This window comes from Balaenoptera physalus, assembly GCF_965194825.1.
Source record: "Balaenoptera physalus genome assembly, chromosome: 19".
In the NCBI taxonomy this organism is placed as follows: domain Eukaryota; kingdom Metazoa; phylum Chordata; class Mammalia; order Artiodactyla; family Balaenopteridae; genus Balaenoptera; species Balaenoptera physalus.
The window spans coordinates 31,832,988-31,846,515 of NC_138900.1; the positions used below are offsets into that span (position 1 = coordinate 31,832,988).

General features: G+C 33.5%; 1 protein-coding gene across 2 annotated transcripts in view; it reads right to left on the bottom strand.

The window, feature by feature from the left end:
* Positions 1–13,528, bottom strand: part of ITFG1 (integrin alpha FG-GAP repeat containing 1) — a 269,509-nt gene that overhangs the window by 138,347 nt on the left and 117,634 nt on the right. For both annotated transcript variants that reach the window (XM_082437714.1, XM_082437715.1), the window contains 2 exons: positions 11,086–11,180; positions 8,675–8,847 (listed from right to left, as the gene is read on the bottom strand). In XM_082437714.1, coding sequence (XP_082293840.1) covers positions 8,675–8,847; positions 11,086–11,180 — 268 coding nt within the window. The remainder of the gene's footprint in view (positions 1–8,674; positions 8,848–11,085; positions 11,181–13,528) is intronic.

Below are 13,528 nucleotides of genomic sequence, written 5' to 3' on the forward strand. Positions count from 1 at the left end.
TATCAGGAAAGGCTTGGGCTATTTTAAGTTACTTCCTGAAATCAATAGAAGAAAACTTTTTGCTGATACCTTTTAATTTCCTTTTTCATTTTCCTTTGGAAGCTGTTGTGGTACAAAATTAACAGGAATAAAATAGCCATCAGTCCTTTCTCTGACAATCTGTGTGGTCTATTAGTGGTAGGAGATCACGTAGCTGTCATAGATCTTTTGGAACTAAAGTTGACATTCATGTTGTTGACAGTGTAGTTTAAATGTTTCTTAATAAGGTAAACTTTGGAGAGAAGGAGAAGGAATAGTATTTCATGTAATCACACAAGAAACTTGCAGGGTAGGTATATTCATCCTTATTTTACAGATTTATAGATATATAGACAGGCTAAATACCTTGCTGAAGGAAACAGAACTACTAAGTGGCAGCACTGGCATTTGAACTGAAGACTAAAGTCTATGCTCTCTCTCTCTCTTTTTTGTTCCTATACTAAGCTGCACTTAGAAATAAACTTTTCTTTTAACCTTTTGTGATATACAATGTAGTGGAAGAAACATGGGTTTCGCAATGCACCCTAACTCAAATACCTTTTGGGATAAATGCTGTCAAAAATTGGAAAAAAAAAAAAAAAAAAAAAAAAAGGCCGTCAGCATTATGGTGGATTGAGATGCTCCCTTTGTTCTACCCTTCAACTTAAAACCAGTAAAACGTCCACAATTCAACAAAGGTGCCTCTGCCCAACACACCAGGACTCCAGAGAATTCTGCACATCTGTACATCTAAAGGTGGGTGGACTAGGACACAGAGGAGACGAGAAAGGGGGACAGTGAAGGGAGGAGCTACAACCCTAGTGCCCTGGACCCCTGGCCGCAGCAGCTGAGCCCACAGCCCCAGAAAACCCAGTAGCAGCAGGGGAGGTAACACATATGACTCTGGCCTCGCCTCCTGGCTACTGTGGTGCTATCGCCCAGAGGTAACTGGGTAGCAGTGGCAAAAGGTCTAGGATCCCGTCCCTCCAGCTGCAGAAGTGCCCACAACTCTGGCCCCCTACCCTCTGCCTGCAGGGCTGGCGCCCATGAACCAGAAAACAATGGACACAGAAGGGATGCCCATGACCCTGGCTCCCTCCTACCCTTTCCCTCTCCCTGTGGTGATGGAGCTCGTGACTCAAGAGATCCCAGACAAGGCAGAGGCACAAAAGCACCCACCACATATGGAATATATAAAAAACAAACAAAAGACCCAAATAAATGGTCAAACCAAACCAAACAAAAATGTAGCTACAAAGAATAGAGTAGTGGTTACCAAAGGGGAAGGAGCGAGGAGGGAGGAAGGCGACATGGGTAAAGGGGATCAAGTGTATGGTGACAAATGGAAACTAAATTTTTGGTAGTGAGTACACTGTAGTATACACAGAAACAGAAATTTAATGTTGTACACAAGAACCTTGTACAATGTTATAAACCAATGGTACCTCAATAAAAAATATTGAAAAAGAAAACTCACTTGTGTTTTATTTCTCTTTTCATTAATATACCTGATTGCAAGTACATACATAACAGAGAGGTCTGAATCTAAGTTTTACCCTATTCATGGAGAGGCATTTTCGATTCTGTCAGCCTGGGAAATTGATTTCATACTCCCAGTTTCTACCACCAGTAGTTTAATTTATACAGCTGGTAAGAATTACAAAAACTGAAGTTCAAAATCTTCCATGTTACTGCTCTTCTGAAGGAACTCTATTACTGCTACTTAGAGGTGATAAAACTTTGTGGCTATTATTCTAGGAAGGAAAGATTCAAATTAAATAAAATGGATTAAGTATATATTCCAGAATGCTTTTTCCTGTTCCAGCACCTCCCCACCAATTATAAAAGTTAACTGTATATGCTGATGATTCAAAAGTTAAAAAGCTAACTTTGCTTTATATTAGTATAATTTTATGTAAAGCCAAAGTTAGCAATGTACTCATCAATTATATAGACAATGCTTATTGGAATTTATCTTGGTAGTCACAGTGTATAAAGTAATGAAATTTATCAACATAGTTTGTCTGGGAAGACTAGCATACACTCATATAAACTTAGAATCCTATACTCTGCAAATTAGCAGGTAGGCTGGAGGAAAATAAAGAAATTTTCAGACCTGCAAGGTCTTAGAAAGAGGCTGCAGACTCTCCCTGATAGAATTACTTGACTCTATCCAGAAAAATAATAGATGAATCAAAGAATGAATGGAAGACAGGGGTGTTCAATGGTGATCAAAGAAACTAGTAAACTTTGTAGCCAAGTGTAAATAATTGTCACAACAAAATGTGAAAATAAATACATAAATAGATAAATCCTAGATGATATCAACATGGTGATGATATCACTGAATGAGGAAGGGCTGGGTAGGGGAAAGAGAATTTTAACGTATGCTAAAAATCTTGTCTTAAGGACTGTTTTGTCTCTAGTAGTTCACTAAAAAAATGAAGTTTAAATATATGTACTAAACATTTAACTGTAACAACTACAACAGAAATGAAATTTATGATATACAAACCATCTTAGGAACTACAAAAGGAAGAAAAATTTGAATGATCAAACAGAAGGCAGAAAAATGAGAAAAAATGATGAATACAAACATAAAATGGCAAGAATAAATCAAAGCATGTGTGACCACATAATAATATTACTAATAATTAAAATAATAGACACTACATAGAACTTATGCTGTGCCATGTAGTGTTGTGAGTCCTTGTTGCATTGCTGTCTAAGGGTTTGAGTCTATAATTTTATTGTTCATTCTTAAGGTTACTGCATTGCAAATACCTATCAAAATACGTCCCTATCAAAATATGTGGTTTGAAGTCAAGTACATAGAAAAGAGTCTTAAAAACACTTATTAGAAACTAAGAAAATGGGAAAATTCTATTAAGTAGTCAATGAAACAAAAACAAAAACAAAAATAAATCTGAAGAGAGCAAAAAAGGGAAGGAGTTAAATATAGAATCAGAAATAAAACATCTGTGAAAAAACCATCTTACTGAAAATAAAAGTAATTTTTTAAACGAATATAACAACAAAAACACAGACATTAATGAAATAATAAAACAGACCAGCCCTAAGGCTGATGAATTAAATACAAAAGGCAAATAACATTACAAACACCTATGGATTCAAAGGAAATGTAAAAGTTACAGAAGAATGCAACATCATGCCAATAAACTCAGAGTGAGGAGTAATTATTAATAGATTGATTAAAATTGATTGCTAATAGAGTAAATAATATTTAATATATATCCTTTTGGAATTAACAGAGACTGCCAGTGTTTTAACTTACCATCTACATAATTTTTTCCTTCACAACTAATTAGTGGATCCTTTTTCATTTTAGTATGGGACAAAAAATTTTAATACGGAATTCGTTAGGGCAGAAGAATAGGCAACCTTATTGTAGAGAAAACAAGAGCTTTACAAATTCCAACTACTGAAGCTGAAGTTGGTTTGTGAGTGAAGGTTAGTCAACATAGCAGTATGAGTTCTTCCATGATGAAACAGTTTGAGTTCTTCAATGATGAGTCATCCAGGATAAGATTTCAAACACATTTTATCATTTTTTACTCTGTCACATCATACTGGGCTAATTTAGTATTCTCCCTCATTTGAGGTATAGAAGCTACTGAATAAGACAGTACAATCAGAAATAGTTTAAAATGAAAGTAAAGCCTGATTAAGATATTCTATATTGTAAAAACTGATTTAAAAAATCACATATTGAAAGCTTCTGGAGGCTTTATAATAATTTGCTTAGGAGGAAGTAATACATTTTATTAAACCCAGAAGTGATATGAATATGATTCTTGAATTCAGTACCCTTATTAATTTTGAAAAACAAACATTTTACAAAAACCTTACTCTACCCCATGTATAATTCTATAAAAACAAAAATATTAAAATATTCTTCAGTCTTCAATAAGCTGTGAATGCATATAACTTCCCTACCCAGAGTTATTACTCATTAACTAAGGATTAGTTAATGATTTAGACCATAAGACTTAATGATGTAGGTTGTAATGTCAGAAACAGGCTATTCTCCCTAGTAACATTTGAACAGATGGCAATTATGTGACGTAGCCTACCAAGATTTATTTTGCAAACTACCACTAAACATTCCCTGGCAGAATAGGCATGGAATGTTTTTTTCTTTTATTGTAAATTAGGAAGTCTGTTATATTTTCACATTCATGGAAAAGATGGTGATTAACTTCATTTAAAAAAGATTATGGTGAATCATTTGAAGTATAAAACATAAAATTAGTAAGATATTTGATCTAATTTAAAATGATATGAAACCCTTTGTTACAGTTCATAATAAAAATGAAAAACAACAGTGGCTTGAAATGTACAAGTGGATACAGGCATCTGTACTATCAATCTCCTTGCCCACTAAAGCAGAACATCTGAAACATAATGTAACCTTTCCTTGGTGACTCAGGGTATCAGTGTGAACCTAAATTATTTTATAAAGCTGAGGGTGAAGATGAAAATGCAGATTATACTGAATGGGTAATTAGCTAATAGCTGCAAAAGTCCCCAGTAATTCCTTTTGGACAAAGTTCCAGATCCCGACTTGCTTCTGGTCATCTTCCATCGTTTCATACTGGTAGCCTGAATGTATACCACCAACACATTCAAATTATACCTCTGGTTTCCAAATTACTAACATAAGAGGCCATGTGCTTGCATATAATCAATCTCCTCTGACAGCAAGACTCAGAAAACTTACGGATTTTATTCATTTGCCCTTAGCTTGCTCCTTCTTTCTCTTGTCAGAGAGACTTTTACTGTCTGCCCAAATCGTCATTTCTAACCTCTGCTAAGAATGTGTTATTTTTGGTTATATAATACTTCCTTCTAAATTTTTTTCTTACAGGGAAAGAAAAAGGATTCAGATTCTGTGAACTTAGAGTGCTGACTACAACTGTGTGATCCTGGACAAGTAGTCTGACTTATCTGAGACTGTTTCCATACTTACAAAGTAAAGATAATACCACCCCATAGAAATTATTGTGAAGCAATATGCATGATAATCACTTTATAAACTAAAGCCCTTTACTTCCTGGCATTAACTGACAAGGAATATATTGCATTTGGCCATTTATTGATTTACTTGCCATTTAACAGATTTTGGGAGTTCTCACAGCTGATACTCAGAATCTGCTCCTTTGCTGCTAAAACCCTTTGTTTAAAAAAAATTTTTTTTTTAGTACTTTTAGATTTGGATTCTCTATAAATCCCCGCTAGAAGCTGAGGTTTTGCTTACAATTTCATCCACTTTCAATTTATTAATAACAATACAACTTTTCTTAAATATATTAACATTCTGATTAATATGCAATAGTAAGAACAAAGACTAAAAGTCACTCTCTTATATCTTCAGTTAAATGCTTAAAATAAGGAATGAATATGCACTGTATGTGCTTGACAAAATGATACATAAATCATTAACACAACTTCTAGACTACAGTACCAGTGTTAAACAAACATGCATTTATTCTGAGCAAATTACAATCTATGTTAGTTTTGAATTTTAAAAAATCATACAATATGGTTTAGAATATTAATTTAAATATGGTTTATCAAATTTTCCTATAGAAACCTAATAGTCACTCTAAATTAGTATTTAATTTTACCTATGACATTAATATATCTAGGGGAATATTTAGAGGAATGTTTTTTCTAACATATGCATAAAATAAAATTTCTAATATACCACATATTGGGCAAAAATAAAATTAAACTTTTCATTTTTGTGTACTAGTTTTTCTAGTAACTCTGGCTAATTAAGAAATAATAGTGATTAGAAATCCATAAGGACAAGAGTTTAACTAGATAAATGGTTCTCAAATATTCTTTGCTATAATTTATCCTCCAGTTCCTTTTAAAAAAGTTTTTCAGTTCTATACTAAAGACTTAGGACATAAAATATCTTTTCAGTGTTATTTTACACATGAAATTAAAAAATTCTAAAAACATAATTATTATTAGCTTAAGAGCACACCATTGGAATAATGTCATTCTAAGTTTGCCTTTCTTCTTTCAAAAAAATGAAAATTCAGACAATTAAGACAACATGACTACACACAGAAGATGACAGTAAACACAGGGCAACTGAGTAGTAATGGGACAGCCAAGGGAGAAAAACACGGCTTTCAGTCAGTGGTGGCACAGATGTAAAATGGCTGACCTCAGACCATGTTATTTTGTTTAGAGTCACTCGCTGCCTCTATAAATGTCATTAATAGAGATCTTTTTCATGTAACATGATTTTAAAGGTTAACTTTCAACAATTAGACCTTTAGCATAAAAAAAAAAGCAAACAGAAAGCCAAACAGCAACTCTCCTCTGAAAACAAAAAAACACAAGTTAACAAGCCACGGCTTCAGAACTTTTCATGAAACACATATTGTGGATTTCATTCTTAACTGCGTAGTTAATCTCTACCTGATTTTCAAAACCTGAAGAAAAAAAGGAGACAGAATTCTCCAGGTAGCAACCCTTGAAATTATAAACTGCAACCCTGTACTACTTCTTAGCAACAATACAGCTGTCTTGAAATCAGTTAAAAATTATAAAAAGCTTTTCAACAAAAGTGAACAGTAGAAAAGGATTATAATGTACACTATGTCTTATTTTCCTTCTTCTATGTTTCAAAGAAAATATTATGCTGAATTCTCCTAGACATACATCTCTCAAGTATAGGGCTATTTCTCATCTAGTGACTTAATGAACACTGAGATGCACTGAAATCTATCCTTCAATTCTCATCTATCCCAAAAGAACAAAAAAGAAACCCTGGGTTTTAAACAGTTGCTTTTATAAAAGCATCAAGAGTCTATGACTGTCTTTTACCTTATGTTTCCTATAGAGCCATAGTGTTTGTTCACTGCTGAATTAGCTGTTGATATCATCGTTATTACTGAATGGTAAAGGTAAGTTAAATATTTGATGGCTTGAAGAAGAATATGTTGATAAAGAAATTTTATGACAAAACTATAAATTGTATGTTTTTCTAAGAATAAGTAATCACACTTAAATGAATTTAAGATGTAATTTCTTATTCTTTTGAATAGGGTAAATGTTCAAATTGAAGCAATTTTTACATTTCTTTGTTTTTACGTGCCACTTTAAAAGGTATAAAAATCACATTCAACTCAGAGGTTTCTTTTGGTTACATAAGATCTGCTTCATACACATAAGTTATGAGTGTACATACTACTCTGTATTACAGATCATGATGCTCATATCCCTAGAAAATTCTGTAAACACAACTCAGAGTGATTATAATTTCAAATCAAGGCCCTTAGAAAAGTTTAAGTATAGACATTTTATGATTTCTATAAATATTTAGGGGCACTCACTAATAATGTATGGTTTTCTAAAAATCACATTTCTAGATAACATTGTTTGATGTTAAAATCAACAACAGTCTGATTTTTTTTCCAGGAAAGTTATATTGCATCATGAGCCTGGTAGTAAATGTGTAGCTGAATCATCACTAATTCCAGAGCCAACAAATGAATTAATGGTCAGAAGAAAAATTATGGATAGATATGATGTAGGAGGCAAGAAAGAATAAGGGGCAAGTAATACAACTAATTGTAATACAAAGAATATAATAAAGCATTAAAATTTGGGAAGAGTCATATTTATGGAATCTGTCAAGATCAGGGTAATTGTGAATTTAACTATATTGGTTTAGCTACTGGTACCTCTACCTCAGGAAAAAAAAGGTAGCAACAACATTCAAAATCATTGATAGGGGGCTTCCCTGGTGGCGCAGTGGTTGAGAATCTGCCTGTCAATGCAGGGGACACGGGTTCGAGCCCTGGTCTGGGAAGATCCCACGTGCCGCGGAGCAACTAGGCCTGTGAGCCACAACTACTGAGCCTGCGCGTCTGGAGCCTGTGCTCCACAACAAGAGAGGCTGCGATAGTGAGAGGCCCATGCACCGCGATGAAGAGTGGCCCCCACTTGCCGCAACTAGAGAAAGCCCTCGCACAGAAACAAAGACCCAACACAGCCAAAAATAAATAAATTAATTAATTTAAAAAAATCATTGATAATGCAATAAATATACTCAAAAATTTTGTATTTACAAATATTATCAATAGTCATGTCAAAATTCTCAACACCATTACAAAACAAGCAACAGTAAGGCAACATTCACTGATAGTAAAGTCAGCATGTGCTAAGTATCTTGCTAACTGCCTCATTTTTTATTTTTACCTCATGTAATTTCCACTACAACTCCATGACAGAGGTGCAGTTACTACTCTCAGTTTACAGATGAGGAGTTTAGGTAATCTGCTCAAGGTCACACAGGTGCTAAGTGGCTGGACTGAGAGCGAAGCCTAGGCTCAACTCTTAACCTCCATGGGCTTCAGACTCAAAATGTAACTGAGTCATTTACTTATAAAAATTTTGACCTTTTAAAGATCAAGTTTTGTTGAATGAAAAATAAGCCTTTTATTGTTCTATACAACAGAAAGAGAACAGGTATTCTAAGCAGCTGGGAGAAGTTCAGAGCTCATAGTGTTCCTTATTTAAGGAACTGTACCATATTTAGGTGTTATTCAGCTACAAAGTATCACAGTGAAACTATTTCGCAAATATTTCTCATTTGACTTAGTCTCCGTACCTTCCAGATGTATTCTTCAGCACGGCAAGAGCGTCTGGATAACCATCCATGTTGTAGTCTCCAACATGAAGGGTAATTGGACTCGGTATTTCAGTTGGTCGTTGTTCATGCACAAATGGCACAAAGCCCCAGAGTGTGCCCTTATTGCTAAAATCCTGTAGGACAGGAACCCACTGTGAATTAAGAGAAAAAAAATCAGATTTTATAGTTACTTTAGAAAAAAATTCACCATTTGTAAAACCAATGACCCACGAAAAGTCCTCAAGGTAAGCATCACCTTATTTAAGTTCTTTATCACTACAAAATGGTAGGGTACTATAATTTACTTTGATAAACAGGTAACTTACACACTGGAAAAAAAATCGTCTCCTTTAAAATTTATCACTAGTCATCTTTTCTTGAACTAGCACATAGAGCCTTAGAAGGTTTTTCACAGAATCACAAAATCTTAGGATTGAACTGATGTTGATAATCATATACTTGAATTGCCATTTTAAAATGTGTTGAGTGGAAATACAACCTCAAATGAATATTTAAAAAATTATAATATCATGTAATACTGATCCTTTCGGAGGACCAGCTCAGGAAGAATAAGAACATGACAGTCTCCCTTGTTCTCTTGCTTTGCCTCCTATACATGATGATGACTTTAGTCATCATTCTCAGAGACAAGCAGCTCTGAGGCTTGCCAAACAATACTAGCCCTGACAAGCTCCGCCTGCCCCAGAGAATGAGCTCTGTCACCAAAACAGCTGGAAGCTACATTTTAAATAAATTCTTTATCTCTATATTGATTATAATGAAGAGAACACAGAGAATAGGATCATTTCAAAATGAGCTTTTGGAAATCCCTTTTTCTTCTGAATGCCCCAATCTTTACTTTTAATAACCTAATACAAACTAAAAATCTGAAGAGTGGAAATCATCACATTAAAATTATAGATGTGCCCGTAATTAGCTAAGAGCACGGATACTGGCACATAACCTGGAGATGTCCAAACAGAAGCAGGTGCAGCTGGCTTGAAATGACAGGAGGCCAAACATGCCTACAGATGTTTTTTTCCTTGTAAGCAGGTGATTCATATATATAGCTCCAAGCCAGACTACATAAAAAGTGGCCTCTTGAAAAGGGTTTAGGACATAGGATATCCCAAACATTTTCTATGTTATCGAAAGAAAGCATAGTTTGCCAAGGAAAAAGAAAAAAAAAGTGGCTTAACTACAAAGACAAATTTACAGAAAACGAGCTGTTTTAAAAAACTGGTCTGCATCTTTAATAAATTTTTCAATCTTTCTTAAAGCAAAAGAGTATTGTATAGCATCAAAATGTTTTAATGTTTCATGTGACTTTGAAAAAAATTGCTGGTCTTGTTTTGGAAGAGGATGAGAAATTTCACAAAATGCCAAGTTTTCACAAGTTTCTGAAGAGGTTGATAGTTTATTAATGAGGATAAAGTATTTCTGTTAAGGTAAATGTATTAAGGTCTAAGAAGTAAAAGATTTTTCATTAATATGACGTCCTTAACAGTCAAAAAAGAACTGGGACATTTATCTATCCAGAGAGAGCTGACTGTGTAATTTGAAAATATTCTTACAGTAGTCTGTCACTTGAAGACAGGCTAATAATTACTAGGTTTACTTACAGCTATGAACCAACGATGAAGTGTTACTTGACCTAATATTTTCAGTGATTCAAAACTTTAAAAAAGTTCAAGGTAATAAAGGTTATGGGTGTAAGAGTTAAATGCTTTTAGAATGCTGACTGGAGGAAGATTTGTTTTCTTTAGTGTCTTAGTATAAAAAGTGATACTTCCTACCCATAAGGGCTAAAAAAATCAAAATATAATTCTATCATTTATTACTCCAAAATAGAAAATATAACTTATTAATTCTACTACTATATTACTGGTTTCCATTCAGGTGCTGTCAATATGGAAAAAGTCTCAATGTCATAACCTATCATTTCCACATTAATCCTCTGCTGTGATTAACAGATTCTAAATTATTTACCTAGAAGCTACAGGTATAAAGTCGGCACGAGAGAATGAAACAGATTCAGATATCACAAATAAAAACAAGATTAGCCTTGAAAATAGGCATGATGTTCTTCTACATAACCCTTTATTATAGCTATAGTGTGTCTTACCATATTCCCAGCATATAAAAGGCTAACAGATCATTTAATTACAGGATCAAGAGTGGGTTTTCTTAACCAGAAATGATTATGCCACTACTTTTTTCTCTCAATAAACCAATAAAAATAGATTTAAATGCATTTCATTAAGTTAAAATGAGGAAGTAAATTTATTTTTTGTTTTTCTCTTTTCTGATTCTTCAGATACTTTTTCTAACCTCTGAAAAATTTTTCCAAGAACATAACTCTATTTACATTAAGAAACAAGTAGATATACCTGCTTTGTTCTGGATCTTGCTAAGTAAATGGTACTTTTCTGGCAGTTTTTATCTTCACATCCTGGCAATAAGTGATCCATGTTTCCATCTCCATCTGCCAAGAGAAACAGCCACAAAATAGTGTTGTTGTATAGCAGATTAAATTTCTTATTTGCTTAAACTCTGCATCAATCTAGATAAACTGAGGAATCTGATGCATGGCTTTGGAGTGAATGTGATTCAATTAAAAAAATTATTCTGGCCCTTACTGTCTATTACCTGGACCATGTCTTGTTTTAAATTGCTCACTCTTCTGTGGTTAAATATTTATCCAATGGTGGAAAAACTCCTCATTTCAGGCTTTGATGTTAAAATCATCAATTAAAAAAATGTAGCTTTTGACCTATTTACATAATTACCATCACTGCCACAGGAGAAAAATAAGCATGCAATAGTAACCCATTATTATGTGGCTTATTTTAAATGTCTTTACAGATAATTTATCTTTACACATACTTTTAAGTCTCTTTTATACAGCATAAACGTCAATTCAAGAGTTATAAAGCTTTCAGTAACTTAGATTGTAAAAAGCACCAATACATTTTTATCAATAAAGAGGCAAATGAAGGGAATACAGATGTCATTTCCAACTGACTGGTTTTTAAACAGCTGCACAATGTTCTGCAAAGACCTCTAGAGATGAGGTTACTGATGAACTTGGAGTCATTTCCTCTAGTGCTCCTTCCTATCTACTGTCCCCTACCTGATGAAGTTTACAGATTTTGACTTCCTAGAGCTAAATCTCTATGGGGACATTCGCACAATGGAGTAGTCATGTAGCTTTTAAATTTAGGGCCTAATTTTGTGTTGCTTTAATCACTGATTTATTTGCAATGGCTTAATGTATCATTTAATGTGTGCCTGAGGTAGTACCTTCACTTGGAAGGATATATAAGGTTTAACAACAAAAAAACTCCTTCCTTGCATAGGTTTAAATATTGAGAGATGTATAACTATAACAAGCTTATCAAGTCTCCAATAATGTATTCACAAGGAAAAAAAAATTTTTTCAGGCTGTGTGGGATGAAAATCTAGCCCATGGAAGGTGACCTCAGCATGGAAAAGTAAAAGGCACAGCATAGTGAAAAATGAATTTCTTTCATTTAATTTCATAGTTTAATTACTTATGATCCTCACGGTTAATATTCTTTGTGATGACGAAAGCTTAGTTAGAGGAGTATAACATTAAATAAAATAGTTGAATTAATAATGGAGAGTACAGAGAATACATGTAATATGACAGTATATACATTTGGACTACTGTAAAAAGTTGAGAGAGAGAGAAACAGGCAACTCTAGGCAGGAATACTTGGAAAGGAGAAGGCTTTCCAAGGGCATAAACATATATCATAGTTTAAAAAAAAAAAAAAAAGGAGCTAGCCAAGTAAGAATTAAATGCAAAATGTGATTTATAAACAGACTCTAGTAATATCATAGACTTCATTAAAAGCCAAACCATTTTACTGCAATTAATGTGGGACTAATCAGAAGAGCAATTACTAAGTCTCTGCCCTTCATTCTTACCGCAATGGCAAAATACTCAGATTAGATTTTGATTTACACTTTTCTTTTCTCCTAGTTTATCTTTCTTCCGAGTAGTTTCCTATTTCCCACAATGATTTTGACCATGACGTGGCTGATATTTAATGCTGGCAAATAACCTTCTGTTAAACATATAACTAACTCATGTCACAACATCATAATCATGCCTTTTAGTAGGAATTATCAGTAATATTTTATAGATATGGTCACAGAAATCTAGAACTCCATCAGAGAATGTGCTCCTTGTGCTGACTCTGAGTGCTATTTTTTGATGTTTAGGGTAAGTGACAGAAAAGCTTTCTGAGAGCCCAACTTCACGCGCAAAGGAAATTTTCTCTCTTAAAGGCAACAAACTTTTAAATCTTACATGTTTCACTTTTCTGCATGTTTTTTTAAAAAACTTTTTATTTGGAAATAAACTTAAAATTGCAATAATAAACACAGTAAAAGAATTCTTGTAAACGCTTTAACCAGATTGACCTATTAACATTTTACCCCATTTATTTAACCTGTGAAATCAGTTTTTTTCTGAACCATAATTATATACATTATAACCCTTTACCCCTAAATACTTGAGTGTGTATTTCCTAGGAATAGAGATATTCTGTTAACCACAGTACAACTATCAATTCACACAGATACTTTTATCTATTGTACTGTATCTATATTCTAATTTTGTCCATTGATGTAATAATGTCATTTGTAGCATTTTTGCCCCTCTAACACAGGATCCAGTCTAGGAGTAGGAATTACATTTAGTCGTTATTTTTAGCCTTCTTTAATCTAGAATATTTTCTTTTTTTAAAAAATTTTTATAGGTTTTTTTCTTTTAAATAAATAAATTTATTTATTTATTTATTT